Source organism: Agelaius phoeniceus, chromosome 3 (genome assembly GCF_051311805.1).
Source record: "Agelaius phoeniceus isolate bAgePho1 chromosome 3, bAgePho1.hap1, whole genome shotgun sequence".
Classification (NCBI taxonomy): Eukaryota; Metazoa; Chordata; class Aves; order Passeriformes; family Icteridae; genus Agelaius; species Agelaius phoeniceus.
Window position 1 is genome coordinate 405809 of NC_135267.1, and position 19647 is coordinate 425455.

At 68.2% G+C, this 19647-nt stretch overlaps 1 protein-coding gene and 1 long non-coding RNA gene across 3 annotated transcripts; both read right to left on the reverse strand.

Moving 5' to 3' along the window:
* Nucleotides 1-1348: 1348 nt before the first annotated feature.
* On the reverse strand, nt 1349-2966 carry LOC143693765 (uncharacterized). Its single transcript, XR_013181706.1, has 2 exons — nt 1671-2966; nt 1349-1628 (listed from the first exon to the last, which is right to left on the reverse strand). It is a non-coding gene; the product is annotated as an uncharacterized LOC143693765 (long non-coding RNA).
* A 345-nt stretch (nt 2967-3311) lies between these two features.
* Nucleotides 3312-18955, reverse strand: DPYSL5 (dihydropyrimidinase like 5). Of its 2 annotated transcripts, none has more exons than XM_077176398.1 (13): nt 18831-18955; nt 14265-14529; nt 12738-12896; nt 11974-12153; nt 11814-11882; nt 11638-11682; nt 11456-11531; nt 9773-9929; nt 8876-9017; nt 8327-8469; nt 7529-7736; nt 5960-6128; nt 3312-3817 (listed from the first exon to the last, which is right to left on the reverse strand). In XM_077176398.1, exons 2-13 carry the CDS (start codon nt 14523-14525, stop codon nt 3732-3734), a joined length of 1695 nt encoding a protein of 564 aa, XP_077032513.1. In that variant the 5' UTR covers nt 14526-14529; nt 18831-18955; the 3' UTR covers nt 3312-3731. The 2 variants fall into 2 exon arrangements, with proteins under 2 accessions (XP_077032513.1, XP_077032514.1); XM_077176399.1 differs by lacking the exon at nt 18831-18955 and adding an exon at nt 18591-18723.
* Between the last annotated feature and the right edge of the window lie 692 nt (nt 18956-19647).

Genomic DNA, 19647 nt, shown 5'->3' on the forward strand with positions numbered 1-19647 from the left:
ACAGACAAGGCCACGCCCGCTTTGCGCGTTGAAAATGGGTTGGCCACGCCCCATTCGGAGTCGCAACGGGCCCGGCCACGCCCCTCTTTGCTGCCATGGCAACGCGCATGGTCACGCCCCCTCCGCCATGACAACAGACATGGCCACGCCCTTGTCGCCATGGCAACGGTCCCGACCAACGCCCCCTGGTGGCGGGAGGCGACTTCTGCACCCCCAGAGCCCGCGGGGACCCCCCGACACCCCCAGACCCCCCAATCCCCACCAGAGCCCCCTAAACATCCCCAGAGCCCTCGGGGACCCTCAGGACCGTTCTGTGACCCTTCAGGACTCTCTTCCTGGGGCCCCCACCTGGAGCCCCCCAAGACCCCTCTAAGACCCTGGGACCTGTGGGACCCACCCCCTGACATCCCCAGAGCCCCCAGAGCCCCAAGTGTCCCTGTGACACCCCTGTGGCACACCCAGAGCCCCAAGTGTCCCTGTGACACCCCTGTGGCACACCCAGAGCCCCAAGTGTCCCTGTGACACCACTGTGGCACACCCAGAGCCGCCTGAGCCCCAAGTGTCCCTGTGACACCCCTGTGACACCCCTGTGACACCCCCAGAGCCCCCGGCCCCACTCCACACCCCCAGCGCCCCCCACCCCCTGCACCCCCCGTGTTGGTACCCCTGACTCAGGGCCAGCTCTGTGACCCCCCCTCTTGTCTCCCGCCATGTCCCCATGTGTGTCCCCGTGTGCCCACACGTGTCCCCAAACCTTCACGCATGCCCCGGGTCCCCTTGTGTTCCATCTCCACGCCTGTCCCCACGCATGTCCTCCCTGTGCCCTCATGGCCCCCTCTGTGTCCCTGTGTCCCCCCATATTCCCCAAGGTCCCTGTCTCCCCCCATGTCCCTGCATGTCCCCCGGTGTCCCCCCGTCCTCTGTACCCCATGTCCCTGTGTCCCCATTATCCCCTCTGTGTTCCTCTCTCTCCCCCATGTCCCCATGTCCCCCCATGATCCCCTCGGCGTCCCCATGTCTGCCCCATGTCCCCGTGTCCCCATTTCCCCGTGCCTCCCCGTATCCCCAAGTTCCTCTGTCCCCTCCATGTCCCCCCATGTCCCCATGGTCCCCCCTGTGTCCGTCTCCCCCCATGTCCCTGTGTCCCCATATCCCTTCGGTGTCCCCATGTCCCCCCGATGTCCCCCCATGTCCCCGTGTCCCCCATGTCTCCCCCGTGTCCCTGTGTCCCCCCGTGTCCCCATGTCCGGTCTCTTCCTGTCCCCAGTGCAGAGTGGGGGTCCCTCACCCCCAGGGCAGTGTCCGTGGTGTCCCTCCCGCTGTCCCCTGTCCCCAGAGGCGCAGGCGGGGCTGTGAACGGTCTTTAATGAGCACACAACGGTTCCTACATCGGCCGTGTGGCACCGCGGGGACACGGGACCCCCCCGGGGCCACCGCCCCGAACACCTACAGGGACCTACGGGGGCACAGGGGACACGGGGGGACACCCCCGCAGGGACAGGGACCCGGGGGGACAGGGGACACGGGGGCAGGGGCTGTGACACCCCCGCAGCACCGCGGGACAGGGACCCGGGGACAGGGCTGGGGAGATGGCGGGGGGTGACCCGGGAGGGGACATGGGAGCTCACCTGGCAGGGAGGGGTGACCCGGGAGGGGACATGGGAGCTCACCTGGCAGGGAGGGGTGACCCGGGAGGGGACCTGTGTGGGGATGGGGAGGGGCAGGGATGGGCATGGGAGCAGGGACAGAGCTTTGGGAGGGGCAGAAATGGGGGTCAGGGGCTGAGGTTGGGGGTCAGGATGGAGATGGGGGGTCAGGGATGGGGGACGGAGAGACGGGAATGGGGTGGAGGGGTCAAGGATGGAGATGGGGACAGGGACAGAGCTTTGGGGTCTTGAGGGGGCAGAAATGGGGGTGCAGATGGGGGTGTCAGGGAGAGGGGCTGGTGACAGGGGTCAGGGATGGGGGACAGAGAGATGGGAATGGGGGGCTGGGGTTGGGATGGGGTCAGGATGGAGATGGGGGGTCAGGGATGGGGAGAACAGATGGGAATGGGGGGGCTGGGGAGATGGGGTTGGGATGCAGACGGGATTCAGGAAGGGGGCACAGAGAGGTGGCGATAAAGGGAGGCAGGAACGGGATCAGGATGGGCTCTGATGGGATCAGGATGGGTTCTGATGGGATCAGGATGGGTTCTGATGGGATCAGGATGGGGCTCTGATGGGATCAGGATGGGGTTCTGATGGGATCAGGATGGGGTTATGTTGGGATCAGGATGGGGCTCTGATGGGATCAGGATGGGGTTATGTTGGGATCAGGATGGGGTTCCCATGGGATCAGGATGGGTTCCCATGGGATCAGGATGGGTTCTGATGGGATCAGGATGGGGTTCCCATGGGATCAGGATGGGGTTCCCATGGGATCAGGATGGGGCTCCGATGGGATCAGGATGGGGTTATGTTGGGATCAGGATGGGGTTCCCATGGGATCAGGATGGGGTTCCCATGGGATCAGGATGGGGTTATGTTGGGATCAGGATGGGGTTCTGATGGGATCAGGATGGGCTCTGATGGGATCAGGATGGGGTTATGTTGGGATCAGGATGGGGTTGTCATGGGATCAGGATGGGTTCCGATGGGATCAGGATGGGGCTCCGATGGGATCAGGATGGGGTTCTGATGGGATCAGGATGGGGTTCTGATGGGATCAGGATGGGGCTCTGATGGGATCAGGATGGGGTTATGTTGGGATCAGGATGGGGTTCCCATGGGATCAGGATGGGGTTCCGATGATATCAGGATGGGGTTATGTTGGGATCAGGATGGGGTTCTGATGGGATCAGGATGGGGTTCCCATGGGATCAGGATGGGGTTCCCATGGGATCAGGATGGGGTTCCGATGATATCAGGATGGGGTTATGTTGGGATCAGGATGGGTTCCGATGGGATCAGGATGGGGCTCTGATGGGATCAGGATGGGGTTATGTTGGGATCAGGATGGGGTTCCCATGGGATCAGGATGGGGTTCCGATGATATCAGGATGGGGCTCTGATGGGATCAGGATGGGGCTCTGATGGGATCAGGATGGGGTTATGTTGGGATCAGGATGGGGTTCCGATGGGATCAGAATGGGGTTCCGATGATATCAGGATGGGTTCCAATGGGATCAGGATGGGGTTATGTTGGGATCAGGATGGGGTTCCGATGATATCAGGATGGGTTCTGATGGGATCAGGATGGGGTTATGTTGGGATCAGGATGGGGTTCCCATGGGATCAGGATGGGTTCCGATGGGATCAGGATGGGTTCCCATGGGATCGGGATGGGGTTATGTTGGGATCAGGATGGGGTTCCCATGGGATCAGGATAGGTTCCGATGGGATCAGGATGGGGTCCTGGCTCGGGGCCGGGGTTCGGGGCTGGGGCAGGAAGGGGGGGTCCCTGCGTCTCCCCTACGCTAGTGACACAAACCACTTCAGAGTATTTCCACGTGATGCACAAACAAGTCAAAAATTCACTGATCCAAATCCAACGTGCAAACAGAAAAGGGCCGGGGGGGGCACCCAGTGCCCCCGGCCCTCGGCGGCCCCCGCGCACGGCCTCGCCCCGGCACGGCCCCGCCGGCAGCGGCAGCGCGGGGCCCGCGGCCGGGCAGCCCCGCCGCACCGGAGCCGGGCCCGGGGGCGCTGGCGGCGGCGCCCGGTGCTCACTTGGGGGACACGTCCCCGGCTCTACCAGATGCCGCTCGACCGGCCCCCGGGGGGAGCGAGAATCCGGGCCGAGGCTCGTTTTGGAACGTGGTCATCGATCTGAGAACCTGCCGGACACACGGACGGTCGGACAGGGGGCCCCGGGGGTGGCTGGGAACGGCCCCATGACCCCCCGGGACTGGGAATGGGGGGGCTGTGAGACCCCCGGCACCCCGGGACCGGGAATGGGGGCTCCGTGTGACCCCCGGAACCCCGGGACCGGGACTGGGGGGGCTCCGTGTGACCCCCGGCACCCCAGGACAGGGAATGGGGGCTCTGTGTGACCCCCGGAACCCCGGGACTGGGAATGGGGGGCTCCGTGTGACCCCTGGCACCCCGGGACTGGGGGGGCTCCGTGCCCTCCCCTCCCACCGCGGCTGTGCTGCACGTGGGACTGACCAATACTGACCAACACTGACCAATACTGGCCAACACTGACCAGCACTGACCCATACTGACCAGAACTGACCAATACTGACCAACACTGACCAGCACTGACCAGCACTGACCAGAACTGACCAGAACTGACCAGCACTGACCAATACTGACCAGAACTGACCGATACTGACCAACACTGACCAGCACTGACCAATACTGACCAGCACTGACCAGCACTGACCAATACTGACCAGCACTGACCAGCACTGACCAATACTGGCCAACACTGACCAGCACTGACCAACACTGACCAGCACTGACCAATACTGGCCAGCACTGACCAGCACTGACCAATACTGGCCAACACTGACCAGCACTGACCAACACGGACCAGCACTGACCAATACTGACCAACACGGACCAGCACTGACCAGAACTGACCAATACTGACCAGCACTGACCAATACTGGCCAACACTGACCAGCACTGACCAGAACTGACCAATACTGACCAACACTGACCAGCACTGACCAGCACTGACCAATACTGACCAATACTGACCAGCACTGACCAATACTGACCAGCACTGACCAGCACTGACCAATACTGACCAACACTGACCAGCACTGACCAATACTGACCAGAACTGACCAGCTCTGACCAGCATGGACCAACACTGACCAGCACTGACCAATACTGACCAGTAGTGACCAGCACTGACTGGAAGTGACCACTATTGACCAATACTGACCAATACTGATTTGCACTGACCAGCACTGACTGGCACTGACCAGCCCTGACCAGAACTGACCAACACTGACCAGTAGTGACCAGCTCCGACCAGCAGTGACCAGCACTGACTGGCACTGACCAGAACTGACCAGAGCTGACCTAGCACTGACCAGCGCTGACCAATACTGACAGCACTGACCAACAGTGACCAGGAGTGACCAGCACTGACCAGAACTGACCAGAGCTGACCAGCAGTGACCAGTGCTGGCATTCAGGACCCCCCCGTGCCCACGCCGTGCCCGGGGGCCAGAGCCGCCGGTGGCAGCGGGGAGGGGGCTGCCCGGGGGCAGCAGGGGCCCCGTCCTTCCCACACAGCCCCGGTGCCCCCCGGTCCCCCCGGCCGGCACAGCCCCCGCCCCCCCCCCCAAGCTGGCACAGCCCCAGTGCCCCCCGGTTCCCCCCGGTCCCCCCGGCCGGCACAGCCCCAGTGCCCCCTGGTTCCCCCCGGTCCCCCCGGCCGGCACAGCCCCCGGCCCGCCCCCCAAGCTGGCACAGCCCCGGTGCCCCCCGGTGCCCTCGGCTGGCACAGCCCCGGTTCCCCCCGGTCCCCCCTGCCGGCACAGCCCCGGTGCCCCCCGGTTCCCCCCGGTCCCCCCTGCCGGCACAGCCCCGGTGCCCCCCGGTTCCCCCCGGTGCCCCCGGCCGGCACAGCCCCCCGCCCGCCCCCCAAGCCCCCCCAGCGCAGCCACACGACGGACGGTGCCCGGAGCGGGGCGCGGGCTGGGGGCTGCAGTTGCGGGGCTGGGGGCACCTCCCTGCTCTGCCACGGCCCCTGCCCGGGGGCTGGGTTTGGGGAGGGGGCCTGGGGGTGTTGGGGTACCCTGGGAGCGCCCTGCAGGGGGACAGGGACAGCCTGGAGGAGGAGGGGGTGACAGGACAGCCCTAGGGAGGGAGGGCGGGGACACCTGCGGTGGCACCGGGGGCACCGGGGGGTGGCGGGGGGCGATGGGGACACCCGGGGGGGTGACAAGCGCCCGGCCGGCGGCAGGAGGCACCGGCTGGGGGCTGCGGACCGGCCCCGGGGCCGGGCCCGCTCTTACCGGACAGGCTGAAGCTGGACTCGTGCAGGTCCCTCATGCCCCCGTGTCGCGTGGCCGGCCGGGTGGGCGTATCGGCCAGGGGCGTCCCCGTCTCTTTTTTGCCGGCATGCACGACCACGGCCACGTCCCCCAGGTACGGGGTGCGGTCCACAGCCCGCAGCTTCAAACTCTGCCGGGAGCGAGAGGAGAGAGCGGAGAGAGCGGAGAGAGCGGAGAGAGCGGAGAGAGCGTCAGCCGCGCCCGGGCTGCGGGGTCCCGGGTACCGGGTGCGGGGTCCCGGGTACCGGGTGCGGGGTACGGATCGGCCAGGCGGGGCGGGCCATGCTGGGGCTGGGGAAGGGGCTGCGGATGGGGAGGGGGCGCTCGGGCGGGCCGGGGGGCTCCCGGTGCAAAGCAGAGCAGGGCAGGGGCTGGGAGGGGTGGGTGGCCCTGGCAGAGCAGCCCCTCGCCCCTTCCCCCGGCGGAGCCGAGCCGAGCCAAGCCAAGCCAAGCCAAGCCAAGCCAAGCCACATCAAGCCAAATCAAGCCAAGCCAAGCCCATGCAATGCCCTGTGCCCCCCCCAGGCACCCAGAGCTCCCGAGCAGCGCCCCAGCGCTGGCCAAGCCTTCCTGTGAGCTGCCCCCTTCCCTGGCAGCATCACCCCACGCTGTCCCCCACAGCCACAGCGCGGGCACAGGGGGGCCAGAGCTCCCGGGTGTCACCAAGGGCAGCCCCAGGGACACGTCCCTGTCCCGGTGTCGCTGTGGGGCTGCCCTGGCACAGCCAGCAAAGGGCACGGCCTGGGCAGGGGCACGGTGAGCCCTGGTGGGCAACACGTGCCTTGGAACGGCCACGGGCCACGCACGGGTGGGGACAAGTGTCCTCTGCAGTGCCACTGTGTTGGCAGGGACCAGGGCAGTGTCCTGTGTCACACAGTGACCCGCAGGCACCCTGCTCTGTGCTCCTGGGGCAGCGTGGCACCGGCCTGGCACAGAGCCTCCTCTGGCACTGCCACTGTCCCCTCCAGCAGCCAGCACGGTGCAGCCCTGTCCCTCACTGTGGCATTGCTGCAGCACGGCCATGGCACTGCTATGGCACAACCACGGCACTGCCATGACACACTCAGCACCGCCCTGGCACAGCCATGACACTGCTCTGGCACAGCCATGGAACTACTGTGGCACAGCCATGGCATGGGCTCTGGCACAGCCATGGCACCTCTATGGCACAGCCACAGCACTGCTCTGGCACAGCCATGGCACAGCCCCAGCACTGCTCTGCCACAGCCACAGAACCGTTCTGGCACAGCCATGACACTGCTCTGGCATGGGCACAGCCACAGCACTGCTCTGGCACAGCAAGGGCACAACCATGGCACTGTTCTGGCATGGCCACGGCACAGCCACAGCACTGCTGTGGCACGGCTTTGGCACAGCACTGTTCTGGCACAACCCTGGCACGGCCCTGGCACAGCTGTGGCACGGCACCGTTCTGGCACAGCCCTGGCACGGCTCTGGCACTGCTCTGGCACAGCACCGTTCTGGCACAGCACAGCCCTGGCACGGCCCTGGCACGGCCCCGTCCCGTACCTTCTCGCGCTGCACCAGTTTCTTGTAGGCCACGTCGGGGAAGGAGCGCAGCGGGCAGAACTTGCCCGTGCCCTCGGCGCACATGAAGACGCCGTTCTCGTAGACCACGCGCCCGCGGCTGATGGTGACCAGGGGCACGCCGTGGCACCGCATGTTCTCGTACAGGTTGATGTCGCCGCCCTGCACCTGCGTGCTGGCAGACACCGTCCTGGGCACAGGGACAGGGCTGTCACCGCCTGCACGGGCACGGGGGGCGCGGGAGCCGCCCCAGCCCCGCCCCAGCCCGGGCTGCTGTTGCAGTGTGTTTTCATTTTACGGGTTATTGTTCGATTTGTTGTTCGGTAGTTATCTGGGCTTTCCCCCCCTGCTTTTGGAGTGACACAGACCTGTCTTTGTTATTCAATTGAGCCGGGTGTGGTTTATCTCTTTGCTACTTTTCTGCCAAGCTTCAAACCCCTTCCTCCCACATCCAGGTGTTAACCCCTCCTGTCCCAAGCAGTTTTCCTCCCTTGTATCCCTTGCCCTTGTGTTCCACCCCCAGTTCTCCTGATCACTGAACATTGCATCCTCCCCTGAGACCTGCCCTCCTTTATAAGCTGCTCATTGCCCGGGACCCCGAGACTCGGGGAGTGTGACACCAAATAAAGGAACCCAGTGCCAGGCCCAAGCTGCTGCTGTGGCCTCTTTGTTCCACGCTGTGCCTCCAGTGGCAGCTGGGGTCCTGTGGAGCCCCGAGAGGGGCACTGTCACCCCCCCAGTGTCACCCTCCAGCCGGGATGTGTCACAGGCTGCACCTACTTGGTGGCCTCAGGGTCCCAGACCACGACGTCGGCGTCGGCGCCGGGGATGATGCGGCCCTTGCGGGGGTACAGGTTGTGGATCTTGGCAGCGTTGGAGCTGGTCACGGCCACGAAGCGATTCTCGTCCATCTTGCCCCCGACCTGACACCGCAGGGAGGTCAGGATGTGGGGGCCCTGGGCCTCCCTGTCACCCCCAGTGCCCCCAAAAATCCCAGGTGTGCTGCAGGGTCAGGATCCTCACCAGGCCAGCTCTGGCAGCTCCTTGCCCTCATCCCAGGGGGGAACAGCCCATGGTGGGATGTCCCATCCAGCAGGGAGCCCCAGAACCAGCCCCGTGTCCAGGCCAGCTCTGGGGAGCTCCTTGGGAACAGCCCATGGTGGGATGTCCCACCCAGCAGGGTCCCTGTGAGCCCCAGCACCAGCCCCATGCCCAGGCCAGCTCTGGGCAGCTCCTTCCCCTTGTGCCAGGGGGGAACGGCCCATGGTGGGATGTCCCATCCAGCAGGGTCCCTGTGAGCCCCAGCACCAGCCCTGTGCCCAGCCCTACCACGCCACGCTCCCAGATGATGTTCATGCGGTCCTGCACCCCGCTGACGCCGTGGGGGATCTTGGTGAAGTCCTCCTTGCCCATGGCCTTCTGCTTGGTGCTGAAGGGCCGGTGGTCCGAGGCCACGATGTTCAACGTGTCACTGTGGGGGCACAGCAGGCTGGGGGGTGGCACTGCCAGGGCTGCTTGGGGTGCCCAGGGAGCCCAGGACATGGGGAATGGGGAACCCCTGCCATGGGGTACCCAGGGAGCCCAGGACATGGGGAATGGGGAACCCCTGCCATGGGGTGCCCAGGGAATGGGGAACCCCTGCCATGGGGTGCCTGGGGAGCTCAGGACATGGGGAATGGGGTACCCCTGCCATGGGGTGCCTGGGGAGCCCAGTGTCCAGGGAATGGGGTGTCCACACCATGGGGTGCTTGGAGAACAGGGCACACAGGGAGCAAGATGTCCAGGGAATGGGGCACCCAGGGAATGGGGCACCCACACCATGGGTGCCTGAGGCAGGGAGAGGTGCCTTGGCCAGGGAGGGGTGGCTGGGTCAGGGAGGGGTGCTTGGAGCAGGGAGGGACACCCAGGGCAATGAGGGGATGCCCGGGGCAGGGATGGGGTGCCTGGGGCAGGGAGAAGTGTCTGGGGCAGGGAGGGACACCAGGGGCAAGGGAGGGGAGCCTGGGGCAGGTTGGGGCACCCGGGGCAGGTTGGGGTACCCAGGGCAGGTTGGCACACCCGGGGCAGGTTGGGGTACCCAGGGCAGGTTGGGGTACCCAGGGCAGGTTGGCACACCCGGGGCAGGTCAGGGCACCCGGGGCAGGTTGGGGTACCCAGGGCAGGTTGGCACACCCGGGGCAGGTCAGGGCACCCGGGGCAGGTCGGGGCACCCGGGGCAGGGCTCACTTGGCGAGCAGGCTCATGAGGTAGGCAGAGGTGTTGGTGTCGAGGCGCAGCGGTGGCACGGTGACGTAGGCGGCGGCGTGGAACCAGTCCTGGTGGTAGTAGTGCAGCCCGGTGAGCGTGGCGTGCGCCGTGGTGGTCTCTGCGTACACCACCTTCCCTGCGGGGAGGCACGCGTGGGCACGGCTGGCGGTGCCAGGGGCACGGTGCCCGTGCCACCCGCGGGGCAGGAGCCCTGGGTGCTCAGGTGTGTGTGCTCAGGTGTGGGATCTGTGTGTGCTCACATGTGTGACCTGTGTGTGCTCAGGTGTGGGACCTGTGTGTGCTCAGGTGTGTGTGCTCAGGTGTGGGACCTGTGTGTGACCTGTGTGTGCTCAGGTGTGTGTGCTCAGGTGTGTGTGCTCAGGTGTGTGACCTGTGTGTATCCCCTGTGTGTCCCCTGTGCTCAGGTGTGTCTCCTGTGTGTGTCCCGTGTGTGTCCCCTGTGTTCTCACGTGAGTGTGCTCATATGTGTGTCCCCTGTGTGTCCCCCCTGTGTACGAGCAGAGCTGGGGCCCCAGGTGTGCTCACCTGTGGGAGGGCACAGCCCCACAGGCACACCCGAGTTCCTGTGTCCGTGTGTCTGTCCATGTTCATGTGTCTAGCCATGCCCATGACTGTGGGTGTCTGTGTGTCCGTGCCTGTGTTTGTCTGTACCCACGTCTGTCTGTGTGTCTGTCCATGCCTGTGTGTGTGTCTGTGCCCGTGTCCGTGTGTCTGCCTGTGCCCATGTGTCCGTCCATACTCATATCTGTCCGTGTGTCGGTCCATGTCCATGCCCATGTGCCTGTCTGTATCTGTGTCTGTGGGTGCCCATGTGTGTCTGTGCCTGTGTGTGTCCGTGTCCATGTGTCTGTCCGTGCTCATGTCTGCCTGTGCCCATATCTGTCCGTGTGTCTGTCCGTGCCCGTATCTGTCTGTGCCTGTGTCCGTGTGTCTGTGTCTGTCCGTGCCTGTGTGTCTGCCCATATGTCTGTTTGTGTCTGTGTGTCTGTCCGTGCCCATATCTGTCCATGTGTCTGTCCATGCCCATGTGTGTTCTGTGTGTCTGTCCATGCCCATGTGTGTTCCGTGTGTCTGTCCATGCCTGTGTCTCTCTGCACCCGTGTGTGTCTGTGCCCGTGTGTGTCTGTCCGTGCCCATATCTCTCCATGTGTATGTCCGTGCCCATGTCCATGGGTCTGTCTGTGTGTCTGTCCATGCCCGTGTGTCTGTCTGTGCCCATGCCCATATCTCTCTGTGTGTCTGTCTGTGCCCATATCCATGTGTCTGTCCGTGTATCTGTCCATGTGTCTGTCCATGCCTGTGTGTCTGTGCCCGTGCCCATATCTTTCCGTGTGTCTGTCCGTGCCCATGTCCATGTGTCTGTCCGTGTATCTGTCCATGTGTCTGTCCATGCCTGTGTGTCTGTCTGTGCCCGTGCCCATATCTCTCCGTGTGTCTGTCCGTGCCCATGTCCATGTGTCTGTCCATGTGTCTGTCCGTGCTGGTGTCTCTGCCTGCCCGCAGTCCCACACACACTCCATTTCCCCCCAGCCCAGGTGTGAGCCGTGTCCGTGGGGTTTTCCTGTCCCCCCATGGGTGCCCCTTGCCCACGGCTGTGCTGGGGAGGGAGGTCCCCCCCTGTGTCCCCCCCATGTCCCCTACCCTGCATCTTGGCAGCGGCGATGACGTCCCCCGCGGACATGCTGGACACGTTCACCAGGTACACGGGGCAGTGGGTCTGCACAGAGGGGGTCAGGGGGGTGTCCCCGTGGTGCCCCAGCCCCCTGGGGGGCACAGGGACCCCCACAGGACAGGGACAGCCCCCCCATGCCGGGGACACTCACCCGGTTGGCGATGGTGATGACGCGGTGCGTGGCCTCGGCCTCCAGCTGCAGGGAGAGCCGGCGGTGACAAACGTGACACACACGTGCTGGTGGCACCGCGGGGATGGGCGGCGGCAGCTGCACGGCTGCCCCGGCCCGTGCCAGCCCCAGCCCAGGGGCACGGTGCCATCACCCACCTCCTCAGGCCGGCTGATCTCGATGCCCTCCGGCCCCGTGATGCCCAGGTCCAGCGCCTCCTTGGCTCCCTGGGGATTTGGGGGGGTCAGGGCGGAGCAGGGGCTCAGGGGGGAGGCCCCGCTGCCCGGCCGGGTGCCCGCTGCCCCCGTGCCCCCTCACCTCGGCCACCAGCTCGCCGTTCTCGGCGTGCACGCGGGCGATGGCGCCGATGTCGCGGCAGGCGCGCAGCACCTGGTAGAGCTCGCTGTCCCGCAGCATGTACAGGTCCTTGTAGGTCATGAACATCTGGAAGGAGTTCACGCCCTTCTCCCGCACCAGCGTCTCCATCTCTGCCTTCACCTGCAGGGCAGCAGGGTCACGGTGAGGCCTCACCCCTCGAGGGGCCTTGGCCACCCCCTGGGGACAGGGGATGGGGATTTGGGGGTGACACGGGGAGTGACAGATGCTGGGGGGGAGCAGAAGGGATTTTCCTGCCCCGGGGGGGGACCCCTGCTCTGCTGGAGGGGGGTCAGGGCCGGGGTCTCCCTGCAGCACAGCCGGGAGCCGGGTCTGATCCCCCCGCAGCAGCTTTGAGGGGATTGCAGCAGGGGCTGAGCGTGCCGTGGGATGGGGTCTGCTCGCCAGCCCTGCCTGCCACCCCCACGGGGGTCCTGCTGTGGCTTGGGGTCCCCCCAGGCTGGGACCCCCGCTCCCCTGCATGGAGCAGCAGCAGCAGCAGCAGCGCCTCCCCTGCCCCAGCAAGGGCTCGGCCCCACAGGGACCCCCTTGTCCCGGGGCACCCCTGAGCCCCTGCCCCGCTGAGCCCGGCTCAGGGCAGCTCAAAAGGCATCCTGGGGGCTCGGCCCACCCCCCGGGCGGCTAATGGGATCAGCGGGGCTGGGAATTAGTCCCGGCAGCTGCTCCCGGAGCCGTGCCCCACTCACCTTGGGCGCCCACCAGGTGATGCCCATGTGCAGGGCGTAGTCGCAGCACACCTTGGGGTCGGCCAGGCTGCGGCACTTCTCGTAGGCGTCCAGCAGCGACGTCTCCTTGTCGGGCAGGACGTGCCCGATGATCATCGTCGTGCCCCCCACCAGCGCTGCCTGCGGGGGGGGCACAGGCACCGCGGAGGGGGGGTCAGGGCTCATCCCCCTGCCCTGCCCTGCCCTGCCCTGCCCTGCCCGCAGCCAGGTGAGCTCCCAGCTGCTCCCGGGACGCGTTCGGGCATTGCCCACAGCCCTGCGGGGGTCCTGGCTGCAGGGAGGGACCCCCGCATGCCCCCGGCCCCGCCAATGGCTGCCCCTGTGCAGCAGCACATCTGGGAGCACGGCACATCTGGAGAGCCCCATCCCGCCTCTGCCAGGGCACCCACTGCGCCCCCGGCCCGAGCACTGCGTTTGGGGTGCTGAGGGACCCCGGGTGGGTTCGGGGTGCTGAGGGAGCCCCGAGTGGGTTTGGGGTGCTGAGGGAGCCCCGGGTGGGTTTGGGGTGCTGAGGGAGCCCCGAGTAGGTTTGGGGTGCTGAGGGAGCCCCGGCACGGAGCCCCGGGTGGGTTCGGGGTGCTGAGGGAGCCCGGGGTGGGTTCGGGGTGCTGAGGGACCCCCGGCACAGAGCCCCGGGTGGGTTCGGGGTGCTGAGGGAGCCCCGGCACGGAGCCCCGGGTGGGTTTGGGGTGCTGAGGGACCCCGGGTGGGTTCGGGGTGCTGAGGGAGCCCCGGCACGGAGCCCCGGGTGCGCTGGGCCGCGGGGAGCCCCCCCGTTCCCCGGCAGCGTGGGCGGCGGGGCAGGCGCGGTGGCTCCGCCGCTGTCCCCGGCTCACCCCGCCCCGCTAATCCCCAAAGCTCCTTTGCCCATCGGCCCGCTCGGGAGGAGCTGCCGGCCTGGGGCTGCCACGAGGAGGGTGACAGTGACACGGAGCAGGGCTGGCATGCGGCGCCCGTGGGCATTGCACGGGGTCCCTTCCACCAAACTGGACCCTTCTCCTAGAACATTCTAATAACGCCCCCCACTCTTAACATAATGCAATTAATATAACATAATTAATACAATGTAATTGAACTATACCCTAATTTAACATAACTTTTACCTATAACACCACCAGCACAGCGCTGAGCCCCCTGCCCAGGGACACCGGGCACAGCCTGGGGACAGCCTGGGCACAGCCTGGGGACAGCCCGGGGACAGCCTGGGGACAGCCTGGGGACAGGCACGGCCAGCGCTGGCCCGGCACAATTGCCGCTCTGTGTGGGCGCTGGGGACACTGGGACAAGCTGCGGGGACAATCCTGGGCTGGCCCAGGCAGCGACACTCGGTGCACGGTGACACCGGCACGGGGAGGTGGCCGAGCTGGCACAGGGTGCCACGGCCCTGGCGCGGGAGGAGGGGATGTGACGGATGGGGACACGGGGACACAAGGCCACGATGGCCCTTCTGGAGCAGCCCCCGCAGGGCAGCGCAGGGCTCGGGGCTACCTTGGTGCCGTGGTAGAAGTCATCGACGCAGGTGGCGTTCATGAAGGTCTGGTGGAAGTGGGTGCTGGTGTCGATGCCGCCCGGGATCACGAGCTTGCCCGTGGCGTCGATGACCTTGGCGCCGCCGGGGATCATCAGCTCCCGGCCCACCTGCTGGATGATGCCGTTCTCGATGTACACGTCGGCCTCCAGCGTGCAGTCGTCGTTGACCACCTTGCCCCCCTTGATGAGGATCCGCATGGTGGCCGCGTTGGCCATCATGGTGCTGCGGGGCACAGGGCGCGGGGTGAGCGCCGGGAGCCCCCGCGCCGGGAACGGGGGCACCGCGCTGCCCACCCTGCCCTGAGGCGCCCCCGGGGAGGGCAGGGCTGAGCCCCGCAGCCGCACGGGCCGTGGGGATGGATTATCCCGGGAAATCCGCACACAGGAGGGGCTGGCACGGGGCTGGGGCTGCCTCCCTGCCCAGAGCCCCGCTCCAGGGACTCCGGGCTGCACCTCGCCAGTGCCACCCCCCTGCAGCACCTGAGCGGGGCTGCCCATCCCTGCCACCCTGCCAGTGCCACCCACCCTGTACTGCCAGTGCCACCCCCTGTACTGCCAGTGCCAGCCCCCTGAGGCACCTGAGCAGGGCTGCCCATCCCTGCACTGCCAGTGCCACCCACCCTGCCACCCTGCACTGCCAGTGCCACCTGTGCCATGGGGACACTGCTGGGTGTCCCCACACCCAGGGCAGGCTGCCCACCGTGTCCCTGTGAGTGACCAGGGCTGGCATCACTCGCTGGGGACGCTTCCCACTGCCCCATGAGGTGCCAGCTTGGCCAGAGACCCCCACGCTGCCTCAGCAGAGCCTGAGCCCCGGCAGCGAGGGGCACCCCCAGACACGATCAATAAATTCAATAAATCCTTTGCTGAAGGTCAAACACCATCGACCCCCAGAGCAGGGACAGCACGTGCCAGCTGTGCCCACCCGAGGGGCATCAGGTGGGCTGGGACCCCCCAGAGCAGGGACCTTACTGCAGAGACCCATGGAGAGACCCACGGAGAGACCCACGGAGAGACCCCTGCCCCTCTGTGCCCACTGCAGGGGCCACCAGGGACCCCTGCACCAGACAGAGCCCCAGGCACCCACGCAGGCAGCGTGGGGCACCCTGGCACGGTGCTGGCACCGGGCAGTGCTGTGGGAACGGCCCCTGCTGCCCACCCAGCCCCTGGCACAGCCCCGCTGGAGCCAGAACTGAGCCAGGGGCACAGGCGGCTGCTGCTGCTGCTGCTGGGGCAGGGCCCTGGTGCCAGGGGGCGTCTGCTGCTGCCACAGCCCCTCAGGAGGGTGCTGGGACCGGGACAGGGCTCTGGAGGGACCGTGCTGAGCTGTGCCAGGGCTCGGCAGCACCTGCTGGGCACAGCTGGCTCCTGAGGCTGGCAGGGGGGCCGTGGGGCTGGGCTGGCAGCTGGGCATTCCCGGGCTGCCACAGCTGCAGGGTGGGGACAGGAGGGGCTCCCAGGGACCAGGCTGCACTGGGGAGGGACCAGCAGCCCCTCATGGGCGGCTCCCGGCCCTGGGTGATCCCGGTGCCAGCTGGGGCCCTGTCCCGGTGCCCTCGCCCCGCACAGAGCGGCAGCAGCAGCTGCAGGGTCCGGCGGGCGGCCCCCCCCGGGAATGTCACCGGCATGCACGGCTGTGACACCGCTCAGGAGCCCCCAGGGGACCAGGGCAGGGTGGCACTGACCCTGCATGGCGTGCCAGGCCACTGTGGCACGCTGGGCACTGCTCCAGTGCCCACGGCTGCCCCCAGCTCCGCCTCAGGCACACGGGGAAGCTGCTGCCCCATGTGAGGGCTGTGCCAGGGGGACACCCGGGCCCAGAGCTGCACTGGGGGGGACGAGGGGGTGACAGCAACAAGGGGTCACCCCACCCACTCTGAGTCCCCACACCGACACCAGGGACAAGACACAGGGGCAGAGATCGGCCTGGGAGGGGTGAGAGCAGAGGGGACGAGCTGTGCCCAGGGTGGCACCGCAGGGCACGCTGGCACTGCGGGCCCCTGGGAGCCCAGGGCAGGGCAGGGGGTGCAGGAGGGGTGCAGGAGGGGTGCAGGGAGGGGTGGCACGGTGCAGAGGGGGATGGAGGAGGCAGCACGTGGCAGCCCGAGATGAAAGCAGAGCTGTGCTGACGGATCTGGAGCACAGAGAGCGACTGCCAGCGGTGCTGCAGCACCGGGCACCGTGACACCCCCGGCACGGGGAGGGCACGAGGGGCGTGGGCACGGCCCGGGCGGTGCGGGGCTGCCGAGGGGACAGGGCACGGCCGGGGCACAGCGTGGGCTGAACACGGGGCACAGAGCGGAGCTGGCAGCTGCACACGCTGCCCGTGGCCGGCACGGAGCCACCCACGCTGCTGCCACCCCCTGCCCTCGTGCCGCTGCTCCGGGCACCTTTGCCACCCTGTCCCAGCCACCCCGGCGCTGCCCTGATGTCCCCACGCCGCCAGGCCCGTGCCCACAGCGGCCCGTCTGGCACACCAGGGCTCCCATTTCACCCTCACCATCCCCGGGTCACACCCAGTGCTCCCAGTCAGTCCCCCCAGCTCACACCAGTGACCCCCAAGCTCAGACCGAGCATGCCCAGGGTCCCTGTCCCTCTGTCCCTCTGTCCCCCGGCCGCAGTGCCAGCGCGGCACCGGCCCTGGTGGCAGCGGGGCCGCGTCCCGCGTTCCAGCCAGCGCTGCGGCGGTGGCACAGCGGGCTCCGAGCGGGGCAGAACCGCAGCGTCAGCGCCGGGGGGGGCACCGGGGGCGGCCCGGGGACCCCCGCCCAGCCCGGGCGCAGCCCCCGGCCCGGCGGGCGCAGCACCGCTCCCGGCGCACAAAGCGGGGGCTCGCAGCCCCCCCAGCCCCGCCGGCTGCCGCCGGGACAGCTGTGACCCCGGCAGGACAAAGGGACCCCGGGCCCGGCGGGGCTGCCGGGGGCACCTGTTGGGGTCGGGGCGGCCGCCGGGCCCGGCCTTTGTGCCGGGGCTGCCGCATTGTGCGGCGCGCCGAGCCCGGGGGGCCCTCGCCGCCCCCCGCTTTTGTCTGCGCCGCCGAGACCCCGGCACCCACCGTGCCCGACCCCACCCTGCGCCCACCGGGGGCTCCCCTTTGTCAGGGCGGCCTCGGTGACCGCCGCTCCGCTGGCACCGGCCGCGACCGCTGCTCGTGGCTGGCCAGAGGCGGCGGCTGGGTGGGCACCGCTCCGGAGCGCTGCCCCGGCGGGGGGGTCACCCCGCACGGCCCCAGCCCTGCCCGGCTCCCATCCGGCCACGGTGTCGCTGTCCCGGTGCGGGGTCCCCCCGGCCAGGAGGGGCTGCGGTGTCACCGAGCCACCGCCCCGGCAAGGAGCGGGCATGGCGGGAGGAGGAGGAGGAGGAGGATGCTCCGTCAGAGCTGCCGCCGCCAAGCCGGGATGCTGCGGGCGCTCCTCGTCCCCGCGGGCACCTTGGCCCGGCCCGGGCACGGAACGGGCACGGAACGGAACGGGCGCTGCGCGGCCACGCCCGAGCGGGCGCGGGGCGCTGCGGAAGGTCCCGGTGCAGGCTGCGGGGACACGGGGGGGTCCCATTGCCGCTCCCGGGGCCCCGTCACCCCCCGGCGCTGACCCCCAGGGCACTGCGGCAGGAGGCCGGAGCGGCGGGCACTGAAACCGGGCTGCGGCCGGACGGGGGGGCCGGGCCGGGGGTCCCCCCGAGAGCCGGGCCGGCCCCGGTGCGGGGCGCTGGGCTGGGCCGGGCCCGGGCGAGGCTCGGGGGCGGTGCCGCTGCCGTGGGTCCCCGGAGCGCGATGCGGGGCGGGCGGGGGGTCCCCGTGCGGGGTCCGGAGGCGCGGGGGGTCCCGGTCTCGCCGGCCCGGAGCGGCTCCGCAGACAAAGCCCGGGGCCGCCCAGCACAAAGGATGCTCGGAGCCGGGGCGGGGCCGCCCGGGAGACCCGGCGGAACAATGAGCCGGGCCCGGCGGGACCCCCGCCGCCCCTCGCCCCCGCCGCCCCGGGTCCCCGCTCCGCCGCGCCCCGCGCACCTGCCGCTCCGCCGCCGATCGCGACAGGGCGCCGAGAGGGAGCCGGGCCCGATGGAGCAGCAGCAGCCGTCTCCGGCATTACACCGTGCCGAGGCGAACCCCTCGCGCTGTCGCGACACCATCGCCTGTCGCGACAGGTGTGTCGCCATGGGTGGGCGGCGGCCGCACACAGCTTTTCTGCGCGGCGATAGCCCGCGAAACGCCCCGGGCGGGGATGGCGGGGCGCTCCCCTCCATCCTCGCCGGTCCCTTCACTCGCGCCTGTCGAGACACACGCACCTGTCGCGATTGTCCAGCCCGCCGCGATAACGAGCCAGGTCCGCAGGAGCGGGAAAGGAAAAGCCAAGCACGGTCCGGCGCGGCCCAGCCCGGCTCAGCCCGGCTCGGCTCGGCTCGGCTCACCCCAACCCAGCCCAGCCCAGCCCAGCCCAGCCCAGCCCAACCCAACCCAACCCGGCCCGGTCCGATCCGGTTCGGTCGGATCCGGCCCCGCTGAGCCCCGCCCGGCCCCGCCGGTACCTCCCGCTCCGGTGCCGCTCCCGGTGCCGCTCCGGCCGCGATCGCCTCTCACCCGAACCTGCGCCGCGGGGGCGGGGCCTGGCCGCGCCTGCACCAATCACCGCCCGTCCTGGCGCCGGGGGGCGGGGCCGAGCCCCCAGCAGGGTGGGCTGCGCGCGGGCTGATTGACAGGTGGAGGGGGCGAGGCCAGAGAGCGGGGCCCCGCCCCCCGCCACTTGCACGCGCTGTTGCCGTGGTGACGGAGCGCGCGCGGAGACCCCCGGTGACCCCGGCACCCCCCGTGACACCCCCGGGACACCCCCGGGACACCCCCTGGACCCCCAGCAGTGCCCGGGAATACCCAGTGGTGCCCAGCCCAGCCCAGCCCAGCCCAGCCCAGCCCAGTACACCCCATCAGCTGCCAGTCCTGGGCCATCCTGGTGGTGCCCAGGAGCTCCTGGCACAGCCCATCTCAGTGGCCTCAGGTGCTGAGGTGTGGTGACAGGACAGCGGTGCTGTCCCCATCCCGCCCTGTGAGCAGCCTGGCACACTGCTGGTGGCACTGGACACCCGGAGTGACAAATGTGGCCATTGGCTTGTAGGGCAGCAGTGGGGACACGGGGCTGGGTCATGGGGCTGGGGGGACCTCCTGCTTCACCCCCATCCTAATGTCCACTTCCTGTCCCATCCCATTATCCCAATATCCCATTATCCCATCCCATCCCATTATCCCATCCCATCCCATTATCCCATCCCATCATCCCATCCCATCCCATCCCATCATCCCATCCCCATCCCATCCCATCCCACTGATCCCATCCCATCCCATCCCATCCCA